Source organism: Drosophila innubila (genome assembly GCF_004354385.1).
Source record: "Drosophila innubila isolate TH190305 chromosome 3L unlocalized genomic scaffold, UK_Dinn_1.0 0_D_3L, whole genome shotgun sequence".
NCBI lineage: Eukaryota > Metazoa > Arthropoda > Insecta > Diptera > Drosophilidae > Drosophila > Drosophila innubila.
In genome coordinates this window covers 16,197,523-16,215,164 of record NW_022995376.1, presented here as the reverse complement: position 1 = coordinate 16,215,164, position 17,642 = coordinate 16,197,523, and the positions used below count along the sequence as shown (strand labels likewise).

At 37.3% G+C, this 17,642-nt stretch overlaps 3 protein-coding genes across 3 annotated transcripts in view; all 3 read left to right on the top strand.

Annotated features, from left to right (window-relative positions):
- Positions 1-17,642, top strand: part of LOC117786499 (putative uncharacterized protein DDB_G0271606) — a 137,626-nt gene that overhangs the window by 9,100 nt on the left and 110,884 nt on the right. The window lies entirely within an intron of this gene.
- On the top strand, positions 7,903-8,471 carry LOC117786501 (eukaryotic translation initiation factor 5A-like). Its single transcript, XM_034624799.1, has one exon. It carries the CDS (start codon positions 7,974-7,976, stop codon positions 8,454-8,456), a length of 483 nt encoding a protein of 160 aa, XP_034480690.1. The 5' UTR covers positions 7,903-7,973; the 3' UTR covers positions 8,457-8,471.
- Positions 9,098-9,777, top strand: LOC117786500. Its single transcript, XM_034624798.1, has 2 exons — positions 9,098-9,594; positions 9,674-9,777. The coding sequence occupies exons 1-2, from the start codon at positions 9,208-9,210 to the stop codon at positions 9,686-9,688; spliced, it is 402 nt and encodes a 133-aa protein (XP_034480689.1). The 5' UTR covers positions 9,098-9,207; the 3' UTR covers positions 9,689-9,777.

Below are 17,642 nucleotides of genomic sequence, written 5' to 3'. Positions count from 1 at the left end.
TGATTTTACAATTGTTCATAAATTTAAATTAATTTATAGACCAAACTTTTCATTAAAAAAATAATCATCGAAAAGCTGAAAAAGTATCATTAGCTTCGCATAATTGATTTATCGTTGGTAATCGATTATCTACAACTGTTTTAACAATTATTTATAGCAAAAGGTAAATACCTTGTGTCTATTTTAATTGATGCACTTTCCCATTTTTAATAACTTACAATGAAGTACATATAATACTAAAATTCCTCTTAAGTATCGGGCATAAAACTGAAATCCTCGCCACAAAAATGTTCGAAATAAAAGTAAAAGTCCAAATATATATGACCTTTGTGAGGCCGCAAAGAGACACAACATTGGCCCTGGCCCGGGTCCAACTTGCAAATTTTCTGAATTCCCACATGAATATTTGTAGGATGCAACGACTAACAAAAGCTGACTGTCAAATTTGGAATCGAAAAAAAAAACTAAAGATCAGCTGATTTTCTTGTTGTTGTAGTTATTGCTTGTTTTTATTTTTGTGGCATTTGCTGTTATTCACACGCTATGAAGAATTTCTTTATGTCGGACTTAAACATTTCGATTTAGTTTTTTTTGGGATTTTTGTATACTCTGTAAATATGAAATATATTAGTATGGGATGATAAGTTTATAGAAATGTATAAAAGATAATGATATTTTATAGTAATAGACTTTGCAGTGTGTGATATATATATCCTGAAGTTGAATGGATTCTTAATATATTTACTTTATTCTTAGGTCCCTTGCATTTTTCTAAAAATTGGGTTTAATGTTTCTGTAATATTTTCTGCAATAATTCCTGTAGGGTATTCACTTTGCAGCTATTTGATTTGATCTTTTTCCGACTGCTTTTCTTGCATTTTTTTGGGCATTTCCAAGGCAGCGAAAGTCGCTGTTGCCATCGTCATAGAGGCAACGTCATGGTGGAGTCTGGCTCTTGGTCTGACTTTTGCTATGCAGCTCCTGCTACAATTTCTATGTGTGTGATTTAATGCGCGACTTTTCGCTTTTTTTCGGCAGCTGCCCGTGGGCTTTTGTGGGTATCTTGAGCTAGGCATTTGCATATCGCATGCACCATCGACTCGAGCAAATAAAAATTTATGCAATTAAGCAAATCAGACGACTGCGACGAGGCAACATTCGACGATGGCTGCATTAGAGTCACAAAGCGATAACAAAATGTGGGCTCGATCCTGGGCAGTCCACCTTCTGGTTGCCATATGAGCACTGCTTTATCGCGCGATCAACTCTGAATGAAGGGGAGGAGAAGATTCAATAGCCAGGCTTCGAGTTCGGAAGTTTGAAACGGCGACAGGGCGTTACGCTTCGATAGTTATCTTTACTGTAATCATCGATAGCTCCTGCAGCTGAATCATAAATTAAAAGTCGACTTGAGTTTGCGCATTTGTTTGCCTGCTTTGTCATGTGAATGTGTGCCCGCCTCCTTAACTGGGCCTAAACTGGAGCTAACTAGGAGTAGGAGCTAAAGTTGTAGTTGTTGTTGGAAATGGAGTCAACACACCATGTCCATCAATTCTTCACTTCACTTCACTTTCATTTGGCTGGGACCTAGTTGGTATAGGCCAACTTTGCGTCTATAGTTTGTGGGTGTTTTGGGGCATTTTGTTGTCGTAAATGCACTTTATTGTTGTTGTTATTGTTGCTGTTAATTTGCCTGTCCGCCATGTGAAAGTTTGCATGCCACAAATTGCGCAAACGTGTGAATCGAGGGCTGAAAGAGGGGGGGAGGACGCGTTGTTTCAGGTGGAGACTTCGCTGCGAGGGTTCAGCATTCATTTTTCATGCTGCGACCGTGCGGTGATTATCCTTTTAACGGATTGACCAGCAAACAACCAAAATAATAACAATAATAATAAAACAACAACAAGCAAAAACAAAAACCATTTTCACCAGACATTCACAGCCCATAAATCGTTTAAATGAGGCATTCAATCTTGTGGCAAGTGGGCTATTGAAATGGATTATCCATTATCCATTACACTCGTTTAAAAGTCAAGGATCGGTCTCATGTCCACACTTAATTCTCATGTTTTATGCTTGCTTTCAATATGCAAATTTGTAAGTGTTGTAGAAAATAATAAATATAGAGAAAAACATTTTAAGACGGGAAATTAAGGCTGTCCAAATGACTTTCCGCTTGTCGCTTTTTTTTTTTATTGTTAAATATAAATAATAAAATTAATAAACTCTTAACTAATTATCTGCCTATCCCTCTATTAGTGTTTTTATAGCCTCTTTGTTTAAATTTCTACTTTCTAAAAAATACTTACATTAAATGTTTATGTTTGATTCTTTTATATCGTCAAGATAAGATGTAGATTATAATCGATTTCAATAAACTTTATATGTTCCGCGATTCTATTTTTTACTCAATTTTTCCTAACTTTTGTTATTTTAGAATTATTTGCTTAGTTCAAATTCTAATTCACTTAATGAATCTACAGTATTTTGCCCTTTAACCTCCAGTGACAACTCTCGGCTTAATTATTTATTTGGTGTTCTTAAATTGCAATGCCAGAGTTTTCAATTTTCAAATTCAATTGCAAAAGTTTTTAATGTCTCAATTCAATTCACAAGAAAAAGCCACACCCAGAAAAAATCACTTGCAATGGGTGGAGCACTATAAAAAAAAAAAAACAACAAACAAAACGACAAACTCAACTTGAGTTACAAAAGAATTTAATTGCATTTGTTAACGTGTTGCTTTTAGCAGCTCCAAAAAGGCTAAGAATGAGACATATTTGTTCACAACTTAATCAAGTGTGGCAAGGGGAAGCAGACGGGGAAGAGTGGGCGATGGGCGGGTTAATGTATCAGGGGACACATAAAATAGCCACATAGCTGCGATCTCTGTGACATTTTCTGACATTTAAATTGCATTTTTAAACGGAAAAGCGAGGAGAACTCAATCGTGAGAATGAAGCGTGTAAATGGGTCACAAATTCTTAACATAAAATCAAAAGTTCTGCGCATAAATTATTGAAAAGAGAAACACATAATAACAGATTGCTGTGTTATGATTGCTTCCTGGCTCTGAACTGAACTGAGAAAGTGTATAACCCAAATTTTGGAAGCAGGTTGCATGTTGCAGGAACGCCTCGCTGTCCTACTTATGCAATCGCGCACTTTCCAAAAGTGTTGAGCCTCAGGCGTCCAGGGCCAACCCAGGTCGATCAACAATCCAACAATCCAACAATCCAGCAATCGAGCAATCGTCCAATCGATGATTGCCAATCCTCCCCTGTGGACACACTGGATGCTTGATGCCAGGTTCAATCACTGGAATTATTGCATATCTGAGACTTGATATTTGCATTTGGCCAACGATAGATATATATAACTAAGAGCTCAAGTGCTAAAGGCGCACATTGTGGCCTAACGATAATGTGCCCAAGTGCAACAACAATAACAACATAAACAACAGCAACAAAAAAAAAAAGCTGCAACTTTGTGGACAGCAAAGCAATTAGCGCTAGCCATTTATGGCTTTTGTGAGTTGGGAAAACTGGAAGCTGGCTGGGAAATTGTCCAACGGCCAGCAGCTGGGTGGCTGAAGAACCGTTACGCAATATTTTCTCTTCACTCGTTTTATTTTCATTTTTTTTTTTGTCGTTGCAAAAAAGTCTTGCGGAGATCATGCTGCACAGATAAAGTCCACAATTTATGATGCCGCTAATCACCAAAGTGCCTCCGGGGATGAGTCTTCAAGTTGACCACTTTGCAGTTATTATGTGCTAACTGATAATGATTATCCTTCTAACCCGATCTTTGGTTATACAGAATGGCATTTGGGATTGTTCACAGTGCCTGCAGTCAATGTTGTTCTTGACAAGTTGATTAGAAAGATATCAACGAGATGATCGGTTGAGAGCTTGAGAAAGGAATATTTGAACAAGTAAAAGGTGGGCACATTCACAAAAGAACACGAATGATCTTATAATGGATAGGAATAACATAAAAAGTACTTTCAAATGTATAAATTATCTATAAGGTCGCTGACTTCAAGTCAAACTATTTAATTTTTCATTTTAATATTTCAACTGATCGGTATTAAGTTAATTCCCATAGAGAAACCTGTACTATAATATTGACTTTAATAACGATAAGACTTTTTTTTGCATTCATAACGATTATGACTCGTTTTTTCATTCTTTTCATATTTATCATTTTATTTCAAGACTTGGCAGGAACTTTCATTTATCTTAAATCGTACATAATGAGATCACTCACAGTCGACAGATCAATTGAAAAGATGCGTTTTGCTTTAAAATAAATGCGTAGCAATTTGAGAAGGAAAGTTAAAAAGATTCGTATTAAGATAAGCATTGCCGGCTCCCCATACAATAATACTTGATTATGCAATGATCCTCTGCCTCATCTTTTGCTGTCTTGATCTGACAACGCCCATAATAGCTATTAGGTGGAACTGCCACTGCCACTGCCAATGCAACTGGCAACTGAGAGTCAGACTGGGCAGCTGCTTGTCCAGTTTATCGCATGTCCAGGAAATGAGGTGAATGCCTTCTTCATTTTCTTGGTGGCAAAGCGACAATCGGAACACGAACGAAGAGGAGTCAACCAACGACAACGACAACAACAACAACCAAAGCGAAATCGATATATTTTCAGGGACGAAGCTTCTGTCTGTTTGTTGTTTGTGCAGTTGCCACTTCCATTTAACGCTTGTTATACTCTTGCAATGGGTATTTTCATTTTGTCACGGTATGGTAGATTTATTCCAAAATGATTTGTTATTTTCTGAATTTTTTTTTTTAAATAAAAATAAAATGTTATTTCTAAAGCTTTTAAATTTGATATTCAGTCGAAATTTGTATGTAGAACTCTGCAAGGGTACCAAATCTTCGATGTACCAAAGACATACATTCTTTATTGTTTTTCTCTCTTTCTATATATGTTTCTCCTTATGCCAGTGTATCGCTTTTAGTTTCTTTCTTCGCTGAGTGCTGCATGTGGTTAAATTTTGTGCTCATTCGGCCATTGAGCGCGTATTTATCGAGGGGTTGGGTTTGTTGTTTAGTGTGTTGAATGTTGCTTATGGGAGGGGATGGAAGCGAGAGGTAGGGGTGTGACAATATTGGTGGTGACTCACTTTGGCAGAACATTTGCCAGCTTGCAGTTCACATATGGACTTTGTGGGCACGTGAAGCCACATCAATCCATCAGCCGACTTTTAAACGTGTCGCCTGCTTGCCACATGCAACAACAATAACAACAAAAACACAAACAGTCAGAGACAGACGGAAAGATTATCGTTAAGTGTGTACCCTAGTGAACTCTATAGAATTTAGAAAATAACGATAGATCGATAAGATTAAAGAAACATACAACAAAAGTATGCATTGTCATAAGATATGAACGATATCAACTATTAATAGAGCCAACTTGCAAAAACTTGAGATACTCATATTCGATATGAATGTCTTATATTGATAAGAATTTAGTTCTTAAATTACCTGTTATGAGTCAATCGATTGTGCTTATCAAAACTACAATCTAGAAAAGTTATTTACTGACGTAATCAAACATTGTCATTCATTTCTCGCAAATGTATTTAAAATGTATATGTAGATTGGAAAATCCAGAGAAGTTATATATTGATTCGAACTTGTTTAAGTATTTTGCTTAGATTGCAAAATTCCTTTTACCAACATTTACATAGGGTAAATTGGCCAAATGTCTAAAAGTGTCAATAAATTGTTGACTGTGTCAGTTTGTGTGTATTTGTGTGCTGTCAACTGAATTATAGCCACGTCTTATTGCCGGTTGTCTTGTTGTTATTGCTTGTCGTTGTTGTTGCTGTTGTCGCCGCTTATCTGCAGCATGTTTTAATGAGTTTTCATGTTCTTTGGCCATATTGACAAACTGCAAATTAATGTCGCTGCGAAGCATTTGCAAAGCAGCAGCAACACTAAACCAATTTAACATTTAAGCCATCAAACAACAAGCATACAATTTGAGCCACCGAACCGCAATTGCTTTTAGGCCAGGTTTAAACCACTAACTAACAGACAAAAAGCCGTCTGCTCGTCTCTTTAACTGGAGGCCTCTCAACAGTCAATTCGTCAATTGTCACATTTGTCAGGCTTAATAAGTTTTGCGAATGTTTAAGCTCAATTTATGTTTACGTTTTGGCTTTATCCATGTTGCGCATAACTCGGAAAAACTTGCGCACAAGCAATTGACGTTAGATGCAATGGAGGTTAAGTGGCTTTTGGGTTGGGTCTGATGATGATTTATGGTAGCCGCATAGACAAATTCATGTTAGCCAACTTATTGGGGTTTTAAGACTATAAAATATGGCCTAAAATTCCTGAGTAGGGTTTCGCAAAATTCTCTACTATTATCAAAATTTAAAAAATAGTTTTAAAAATAAAATTTGAAATACATTTTCTTTATTAATTAATTGGTTTTTAATTTATTTGCAGGTATGTAAAGCTGTTTGATAAGTTATGATAATTTAACCAAAGATTATGGTAAGAAATCATAGTTAGAATACAGTCCTAATTCTCTTTAGGCAACCTTTTTGTATAGAAATCACTAAAAGACACTACTTTAAATTGTATTTCTTAATATGTATCTTTAAATTTGAATACCAAAATTTTCTTTTTAAAAAAACTATTCTCAGTTCTCCATTATTTTTCATATAGAGAAGTATGACTGTACTTACCACAGCATAAATCAAAGAACACTCAAATAAATGTACATGTTTGAGTTCAGTTTGAGGTCTTCATATCTGACACACCTTGTTAGGTTAATCCTCAAGCAATCTCTTCCTGGAAGTTGATTTTCCACTCGACGTGTTCAAAATGTAGGCGTGGCATCAACAGTGCAACAAGTGGCGCCAAGTGCTGTGCACTCTCTCCTCCACTTACTTCGTCTCTCTCTCTCTCTGTCTCTTCCCCATTTCACATTTCTCATGCACACCTTGCACTGATTTCCATGGCTTTAATTACTTAAGTGGACGACCAACTTGGCCAACGTCATTGGCCCACATTTTGTGGCTGCTGTGCGTAAGTGTATGTGTATGTGTGTATGTGTGTCTGTGTGTCTGTGTGTGTGTAAGTGTGTAAATCCCCCACGGCTATTGCATCTTGTTGTTGTTGGTTGTGCGTAAAGTGCAAGCTGCGTTGATTACCATTGCGGTCAACGTCACACCCTCTTCTGGCACTTTTTAGATAAACTTTTACCAAAAACATTGCAACTTACACATGGTTTTATGCCTTCAAAAATCATCGACTCAACAGTGGTTTTTTATGGTTAAATAGGTAGTTGGTTTATAAATTAACAACGATAATTCTGCTTATCTATAAAAAAGTCTTAAAATATTGTTTATTAAATTTTTAAACCAATAGGAATTCAGTTTCGCATATTTCACAACACTTTTTCAATTATAAAATAAGAGTTTCTGTGAATATTTTATCGACTTGAGCACGTTCGTCGTAAAGATCAGAGAAGAAAGCCCCACGCACTCCATGCAATCGTTGAAACAGAGACAGCGATAAAGATAGAGAGGCCGGATGTGCCGTATGACTATCGTATGATAATCGTATGTAGATTGTTGCGGTCATTTAACGAGTATAACCAAGTTTGGACTATAGGAAATATAAATTGTGAGCTCAAATTACACGCAGCTATTCAACTGCATATTAAAATAAATTCTGTGGGAGTTTTCAAATATTTTTTTTTACAATTTCACAAGCTGACAACTTTTCGAAATCCGCTTAGGTTGGAAACTCTGGAAGAAATGAGTCGAAATTCGATTAATTGAGACAAGTTGACGTTGGTTTGACTGTCAAGAGTTTGGCACTTGGCATTAGTTCGGTTATCACACTGTAGAACCGAGAATCAGAATTCTCTTTTTATAATAATTTTATTTTTCCAAAAGTACAACTAGGAAAAGGACTTTTATTCCGATGGCCGACGATGATGAGGTTCAATTCGATGCCGTCGATTCAGGTGCATCGAAAACATTTCCAATGCAATGCTCGGCATTGCGCAAAAATGGATTTGTGATGCTCAAGGGGCGTCCATGTAAAATTGTGGACATGTCCACCTCGAAGACGGGCAAACATGGACATGCCAAGGTTCATCTCGTTGGCATCGATATATTCACCCAGAAGAAGTACGAGGACATTTGCCCCTCGACCCACAACATGGATGTACCACACGTTAAGCGAGAGGATTACCAATTGACTGACATAAGCGACGATGGATTCGTCACTCTCATGTCCGATAATGGCGAGATACGTGAGGATCTCAAGGTGCCCGAGGGTGAATTGGGCGGATTTCTACGCACCGAATTTGGCGATGGAAAGGATCTACTCTGCACTGTCCTGGCTGCTTGTGGGGAAGAGTGCGTCATTGCCATGAAACCCAATTCGGGTTTGGATAAGTGAGGAATTGATCGGAAATGTTATAAATATATGTTAACTTATATGCGCTCAAACGTAAAGCAATAGAAAATGTATATTTTCCGAAAAAAATGAACCGATATTTTTTATTTAATAAGAAGGTATTAAGTTTAGGTAGTTGAGTTGGGATTTAAGTAAGTGCAAGTGTTTTATTTATTAGAAGAGAGCGAAAAAAAAGTAGGAAACCATGTACCTTGTTTTTTGATGTGGACAGATTCCGGATATTGGTTAAATAAAGTATTATACGATGTCTTAATGTCCACTTTTTCTATGTCTACTTAAGGGATATGTTGACGTAAAAAAGGTCTCTTTGACAAAATTGAACAGGACATTGAAAAACGGCCTCAACGGACCAGTGTGGATGTCTGGCCAGATATGTTCTTTATGTGATTGGAAAGGTATTTTTAAGAGCTCCATTTGCATTCATTTTTTAAATTTATTTTCAAAAATTTCTGATATTAAATAAAGTAATAAATGAACAAATTAACTTAGTTTTAAATGTCTGGCCAGATATGTTCTTTATGTGATTGAAGAGGTATTTTTAAGAGCTCCTTGACCTGCATTCATTTTTAAATTTATTTTCAAAAATTTCTGATATTAAATAAAGTAATAAATGAACAAATTAACTTAGTTTTAAATGTCATTAAATAAACACACACACACAAATTTACCAATTTGTATAACGTTGCACAAAATTCGTAAAGTTTAATTAGAAGGAATAATATTCCAACAGATTATGTATCCTCCGCGGCTAGAGCAGAACCGGCATAGCCAACAACAGCATAAACAACCACGGTCCTTAAAAGAATTCTTGGATAGGACCCGGATACAGGAGCAGCCACCTGAACCGGAAAGGGAACGTGAAAGAGAGCAAGTCGTAGTTATAGTGGACGCTGCAACGTTGCGAATATTCATACAACATGTTTATATGTATTCGGTTATTTTCATATTGGTTACATCGATAATCTTGCTGGTGATGTCGGCCACTAAATGCTCAATTTATCCTGCAGTTCCTGTGCCGTACTTTGTGTGGATCTTGTTGGCATTCACTTTGCTGATGATATTGAATTGTTTTCCACAAGCGCGACACATTGTCGTCCTTAATTGGATAATGACGATCTGGGTACAGATTCTAGTAATCTTGGCAGGAGCTTGTGTAATGCATTTATTTCCCGTTCTCTGCGTACTTGCCTCTATCGTAGGCTCGCTTGCGATAGTTGGAATGCTCTATGCCTGTGGTGCTATGTGCCCACAAAAACTGCTGCCTGGATATCTATTTGTATATTTTGTATCTTTTGTCTTTGGTGTAACTGTGTTTGTATGCGTCGTACTGATCACCTTCGTAGGGAATCATATCTTTAACTTGGTGTTTGCCATAACGCTGTTTTGCTGTTCTCTCCTAGTAATGCCTTTCCATGCCCAGTATATTCATGGGCGTCTGGAGTTTGTGGTCCTGCTCGATATGCTGCACTGCGCCCTGACTATCTACATGTATTTTGTAGCTATTGTCTTTGCCATTCAATATTTCAACTATTACCACAAGCAAATGAAATAAAAAAACATCCTAAATCCACTTGAAACGAAGTAGGCTCGAATTGAAGATCTTCAATTCGCGCTTGTTTCATTTCAAGTTGATATAGTGGCTTAAACGAAAGATATTGACTATATTGATTTCACATTTGTGTTTTTGATATCATAACTTTTGGGACTTGAATATGTTTTCTTCACTACACTTTTACCTCGTGTAGAGGGATCATTTATTTAATTTCTAAAGACAAGCAAATTAACATTGAACTTCATTCATGATTGATCTCGCAATGTTTTGATTGCTTAAATATTTTTCATTTCTTTTGAGAAACCCGCATTTTGGTCTAAGCTCATTTATCATGCTAGAAGAAAACATAATTTGATAGTTTCGTATCAAATTAATGAGATCTCATTAAGGGGACGCGCCCAGACTCTTGACCAGTTAATGCTCTTAGCGTATATGTTGCTGTTGCAGTCATGAGATTTTTTTTGGGAGTCTTCACATGGTGTTCATTATAGATAGAGTGTCGCTAATTATGGATGTACGCATTCTCCTCTGCCATTCCCATGTCCAGGTAGACGAGTAGCTGCCAGTTCAATGACCAACTGGCTGATAGTTATAGTAACCGACCACCTGAACAATTAAGCTCCATTTGCTGCAACGTTTATTTTGTTCAACGTCGTTTTCCATTTGCATTTTCATTAATTTTTCTGCTTAGACAAGAGTTGTGGTTGTTGTTATTATGTGGAATTATTTGCCGCATCGTTGTTGTGGCGTCTAGCTGGCGGCATGTCTCCCTCTCTCACTGTAGGTGCAACAGCATCTCAGTTGCTCCACCTTTTGGTTGCCGCCGGCGTCTCCTTCATTTCAATTGACAGGCAGCCGTTTTGCTTCCTTGTTTGCCAATTGCATTGGCAATCGACTAAATGCATTTGCATAGGCCAGAAGACTACTTCGACAGGCACTCACTCACACATTCACTCACACACACACTCACACACACACACACTGATTCATCCATTCATTGCCCCACCATTTGCCAGTCATTCATTCAAATTTTGTAACTGCTTTTTTTTCCTCTTGTGCCTGCCAATTTGACATTTCTGTCAAGCTGTCGCCATTTACCTATCTCCCTCCCCACCTGCCCCTTTGTGGCCATGTGGGTGGGTACTGCTTCCAGCTGGTTTCTAGTGCGTGGCTTTAAGATCCCCCTTGTTCTCCTCTCACGATTATTTGCTGCAGTTGCGTTGCAATTGAAAATGTTGTCATGTCTGTTAACAAATGCAATAAATTTGCTAATACAATTTAATATGACTTGAGCTCGACACAGGATTTTGTTACAAGTCAACAACGACAGCCACTCCTAAAAATTTTGTGGGAATGAATCAAAAAATTCGAAGGAAAAAAATTAAGAAAAAGACACAGGCAAACTGCCAGGGAATGATGTCATAGCCAAGGGCGACAAGAACTTTGCAATCGTTTCCCGAAATTCAATTAGTTGTCAACAAAATACGAGAGAAACAAATAAAGTAAATAAAAAAAAATTAATTCAACAACAATAGTTGTGTGAACAACAATTTAATACGGGGGCGGCGCAACCCGCATAAATTTCAGTTTATTTTTTTTTTTCAATTCAACTCTGTTGTTTTCCAACTTTGTCATATGTGAGAATTAAACGAATTTGAAAAAGGGACAGGCAAATGTTTTCTGTGACTGCTATACAAATGATTAAATAAGAAAAAGAAATGAAAGAAATTAAAAGTTAATTGTTAAGCTTGATGGATATATATTTGTCTAATTCTTAAATATTTGAAATTTATGTGGGATTAAGATAAATTAAAAACAAAGAAAAGAAATTGTGCCACATTCCTTAGGGGAAATGTAGATTTTCTCTGTGTTCTTTGTAAAGTTAAAAGTTCAAGATAAAGATAAAATTAAAAAAAAAAAACTCCACAAAATAATCTTTTTAGGGAAACTGTAAGTCATAGTTTTACAAACAATAAATATATTTTAAAATCAATATCTTTAAAATATTTATAATTCAATTATTAATTGTTTATTTATTGCACTTTTTCGACTATTAAATGGGTTTAAAAATTGTAAATTCTTTGCGGATAAATCTTGTATTAATAAGGTGATAATAAAGAGTTTTAGAAATTTACTTCAACATCCATTAACTCTGTTCCTTGCCATTGAAGCCGCTTTTATACGACGTTTGAGTGACTTGTGCATTAAAATCGCTCAACTTTCAACTTACACTCCTCCCGCTGACACCTACTCACTCCATTCAACTGCCAACTAATTGTTATTGATTTCAGCTTTGCATGCACTAGACTTATAAATAAAGCATAGGCGGAAGACTAAAGGGAAAACTAGACATTGCACTTGGCCCATGGCCCTGTCATGGGCTGTCTTAATGTTCTACCAAGTGCAGCGTAAGTTTTCCATGAACATATATATTGAATATCACTATGACAATGCCAGTAACAATATTGGTGGAGGCCTAGAATAGAACAGAAACCATTTTCCATTTCCCACAACATTTGCTGCTGCTGCACTTGACCTCCGGCTGTGGCTCCGTCGACTGACAATGTCGGCTGTCAGTCAATCAACAAGAAAACTGCATGCACCATGCAGAGTCTAGTCGACTCCACCCCGTACTCCCCTCAACTGTCAGCTGCATATCTGTCTATCCAAAACTAATTACACGCTTTAATATGTCGGCTGTCGGGGCGTGGCCATTATTCAGCAACTTTTTTGGAGTGTGTTTGGAGCGAAGCGAGCGGGGCGTGAATGCGTGCATCATGATGATGGCAGTCATGGATACAATATTTACTGTTATTTATACACCCAAGCAAATAGATAGCATTGTCAATGTTTATCTAACGGTCATAGGTAAACACCAGACACGCCTCCCTCTTACACCCCGCATTCAATTAGAACTCGAACTCGGGTTTGTAATCAAAAAGGTGACAGTTGTCGGTTTTAATTACTCAATTTGATTGTGCTATTATGTTGTTAGATCGATGTAGCTTTCTATTTTGTTAAATCGATTAATGGGAATTTATCAGATTTTCCTTCTTATTCCTAAAAATAAAAATTGAGCAATTATTGAAATTATACTTGAAATATTTTAAGTAAATCTAAATTTTTAAATTTTAATTTTTTCCTATGCCAAAATTTTATTGTCACAACTTTATAGTTTAGTTTACTGATATTACACTGACCATAATCATTTTATCTTTTATCAACTAAGACTTAATTTTTAAATTCACACCTTGCTTAAGTTCTTTTTCTTAATATTTATTTCATTACAGGTGGGTTTTATCTTAATCATCTACATACGACTGACTCTTATGATATATTCGAGTAAGTTGCTCAATTGTTTGCCAGATTCAGATCTGAGTCTTATGGGGCAGCTGGCAAAGTGCTAATGATGCAACGGCGCTTTTCTGATTGGAAGATAAAGCATTAAGTTAATTTGAGTTGCTTGCTTTAATTAATAGCTGCTCGCAAGACACCTTTTCGACTTTTGGAGAGTCTCAAGTTGCGTGAGGCAATTAAAAAGATTTATGTGTCAAGTCTCCACCCTCCCTCTCTCTCTTTCTCTTTTGCTCCCATTGAATAGGCTCTTACTTATGGCTTATGAATATGTGCGTGTCCCTTTGGCTCACTCAATCGAAATAAATGGGTTAAGAAAACAAGTGTATGTGTGTAGGTTTCGCACCAGGTAAGGTGCAAACGGAATTGAAGTCGCACTTTGTGGTATGGATAATGGGGTCATTGGAAAGTTGGGTTGGATTTTATCTGCATGGGCTTTGAGCTAAGAAATGTGACTTGTAGACTGACAGGTAACCGTATAACCTGAGCTGTGACACAAGGTGTTGATGGATGTGTTTTAGTTTGACTTTTAGCAGGTGCTTTCCAAGTGAAAACTATACGCATCGCTAAAAAAAATTTAATAGAGGCGTAAGAAGTTCAGAAACAGTGTTGCAAGCTGTGATAGTGTTTGCTAAATATAAGTGTAATCTTAAAACATTAACAGTTCCTAATCTAAAGTTGAGTCACGCATATATTTCATTATTTATCTATAAAAATACCCAAACATGATCCATGCTCATGAAGTATTGCAACACTGTTTCTAAAGAATTAATTATCAAGTTGTGTTGCTTAACCTTTATGTTCTATATCACTTAACGTTAATGAGAACGATCTACAACTGATTACACAGTTTAATGCTAAGGTCAGGCATGGAGTTAAGATTCTTTGAGCCAAGGTGTCTGTCTCTCTGTCTCCCTTCTCAGTTTAACCATCTTTTGCTGCGCGTGCTATGATGTTATAAAGCCAAGCCCATTAAAATTGTTGCTGTGAATGAAATTTCAAACGACATTTGAAGACCTTAAAGTTAAACAGACAAAATTCATATGCTAATTGTGTGCCAAGTGCGCTGGACGCCAAATGGAACGACCCTGAAGAGGGGCAAAGCGAGTTTCCACATATGATTTATTAAAAAATATGAAATGATATTGAGTAACAAACAAAAAACATAAACAAATAAAACATTCGAACAAAAATCAACTGTTTAACTAAAGGAGGAGTTGAGAGGGGTGAACAGCTTCCAATTGACTCGTAAATCAAATTGCAGCATTTGTTGAGGCAACTTGAAATAACTTGGCCCGTGGACTTGGAAGTGGCGTCCACTCCACGCTCCACTGGCGTTTTACAAGGGAACTGCACGCGTTTTAATTGCAACTTTGTATATGACGGCACAAGGGAGGGGAATGAGTGAGTGTGCCAAGGGGATACAAATAGCCAGAGGGGGTATCTCTCTCCCTCTTAGTCTTTTAATGTGGAGGCGTGCGTGCGCGCAATGAGCTCATGAAATGGCCCCCCCAATGGCGACAGGCCACATAAATAAAAAACTCGCACAGTAAACAAAGTTGCGACAGTTGAACGGAAAGTGCAGTGGCAGTATAGAAAGAAGAGTGAGAGGGAGGGAGGGAGAGCTGGAAACGTGACCATTAAACACAATTGAAGCGCCACATTAAAGCAAGAGCAAAATGGAGCAGGAGGAGGGGAATTTGCTGTCGGCGCATTCAAATTAAAGTCTCCATTAGGCGCCTGAGCATGCGTGGGCAAATAGAGGATGCAGAGATAAAGATAGAAACACAGACACACAGTAGAAGAGAGAGTGAAAGAGAGCTAAAGTTACGCTGTGAAATTTTCAGATTTTTGCTATTAAACTTTAATGATTTTATCGGCATTTGCATCCTTTACACACTCCACACATTAACTTTTTTCTCGTCAAGCCCAAAAAGGAAATTCATTTTCACTGACCAACTTTTTTCTTTTGGTATTTTTACCTGGGAATGGCAATCAGGAAAGGTTTCCCCTTCCAGGTTTTTTTTCAAGTTTTTCTCTACCTACATTTAACTTAATTTTAGTTGTTTTTATTAAGTATTTAGTTTGCAGTTGCTGTTATTGTTGTTTTAAACTGGTTTTCAAGCCAATTGAGGCAACTGTAGCTTATTGCACATTAACATTTTCCTTGGGAATTATGTCAGTTGGCTTTGAGTTTGTGTCGGGCGTTTCCTTAATTCGAATTTTGTAGTTAACAACAAAACGCACAACGTAGGCCCCTAGGGAGAGAGAGAGAGAGAGGGTTGCCAGGCAACTCATCATTATATTGTTGCACAAATTTGATTGTTTGTAAATATGAGAAATATACTATAAGATCGTATATGTACCTTAAAGTATGTTAGGCTTGTCTTCTCTATGCTAAACTGTGGGAATTTACTTGAAAGTAGCTCAGAGATTCCCCATAGTGGGATAGACTGTCAATTGTGCATTATTATGGCTTGAAATTGAGGTCATTTTAGACTGATTACTTTTGGTTATAAATAGGGAAGCGCAGTTGTAACACTAAAAATATATGTAAGGTAGTAGGCTTATAAAAATATTTGTTTGGATTATAAATTAATTATTATATACTTTATTTAAAATGTTTTGATTAAAACTGCTTTTTTTAATCGAAAATAGTTTAGCTTATTAATTATAAGACCCATAATCTTAATCTTTCTCTTTGGCCGCTTTGTTGCTTAATTTGTGCTTGTTGCACTTGCTCCGCTTTAAATGAGCACCTTGTGCAAATAACAGTTGAGACAGCCTGCCAAATTAATTAAATTGCCTGGAAATGCAATCGCAACAACAACAATTACAGCAACAACATTGGGCATCAACTAAAACAACAATCAACAGCTACTTGAGCTTCAAGTCATGATGTCGCTTAAAAACGTCATTAACATTAACATTAACATTAAGCTAACCCCCAGACGATGGACTTTTCACCTTGGCCCCAACTGCAATTTTCCAATAATAGCAACAACAACTACAACAACTACAGCAGACGAGACAGACAGTAAAAATCAACTCATTAAAGTTGAGAGACATGGAGAAATGACTAAGGATAGAGAAGTGGGAGGAGATGTTGTAAGTCAAATGTTGAGGCAGATAATGAAAAGAGAGTTGAGAGCGAAGACAGTTGAAGAGCGGAGAGTGGAGAGTGAGCCTAAAGTCAAATCAATGCGGGTGTTGTCTTCATAGTCCGCAGCGTCCACATTCACTTGTCTCCATGGCGCTGAAACAGAAGCAACAACTGACTTAACATGCAATGGCCAAAATGGAATGCGGAGGCGGAGTTAACACAGCTGGCAAAGATGGAGGTGTAGATGGAATTGAAAAAGAAGAAGTAGGAAGCGGAGACAGAGGAGGAGTTTGGCATCGTCATTTGGCTACTGTCTGCTGTCTAGTCTCCTATGGTCAGTCGCCGTACGTGAAATGTGGACTGCTTGCAACAATTTTTGGCTGCTTGTCGTTGTTGTTTTCCATTAGCTGCAAATGAAATTTATATCATGTAATTTAGTAGACAGCGTCTCCCACGTAATTCGACGGCGCCATGTGTCCCACCAATTGACATTTCCCATTTGGGAAAGTCACTGGTCAAGTGAAACTTCCGAATGCAACTCTTTTTTTTTATTTACTTGATTTTTTTGGCACACCAAATCATCAAGTTCTTCACACACACACAAATCGTTGACTTACTTTCCTACCTGACTGCCTACCTGTCGACCTGCCTAACTGCCAGCAATTTGTTGTCTTGGTTGTTGTTGCTGTTGCTTCTAACGGGCTTTTGATCATTCTCACATTTTCACCTGCTGCCTGCTGCAATTTCTCCCATCAGTTTTGGCGCACAGCCCAAAAAGTCTTGACAAATTAATAAACAAGCCATCAAGTGGACCCCTCGACACACTGTTCAACAACTCTCCAACAGCATTTGCTACATATGCTCTCCCCCCCGTCCTCCTCCTGTCTCTTCAACCCCCCGATCAGACGTTGCAACCATTTGTCAGCCTCCCGGCGATTTTAGCAAATTGCATTCTTAATGGACACTGCCAGGCCGCTGGCTGCTAAAGTTGCTATGCAAATGACTTGGACAGTTCCAAATTCCCACTCTATAATTGTGTGTGTGTGTGAGTTTTCGTTAAGCGAAAATTTTCTTGTAGAAACTGTTGTACGATGTGTTAAAATAATATTTGTGCTCTAAGTACAAGAATTCGCACAGAGTTACTCGAAGTGAAAAGTTA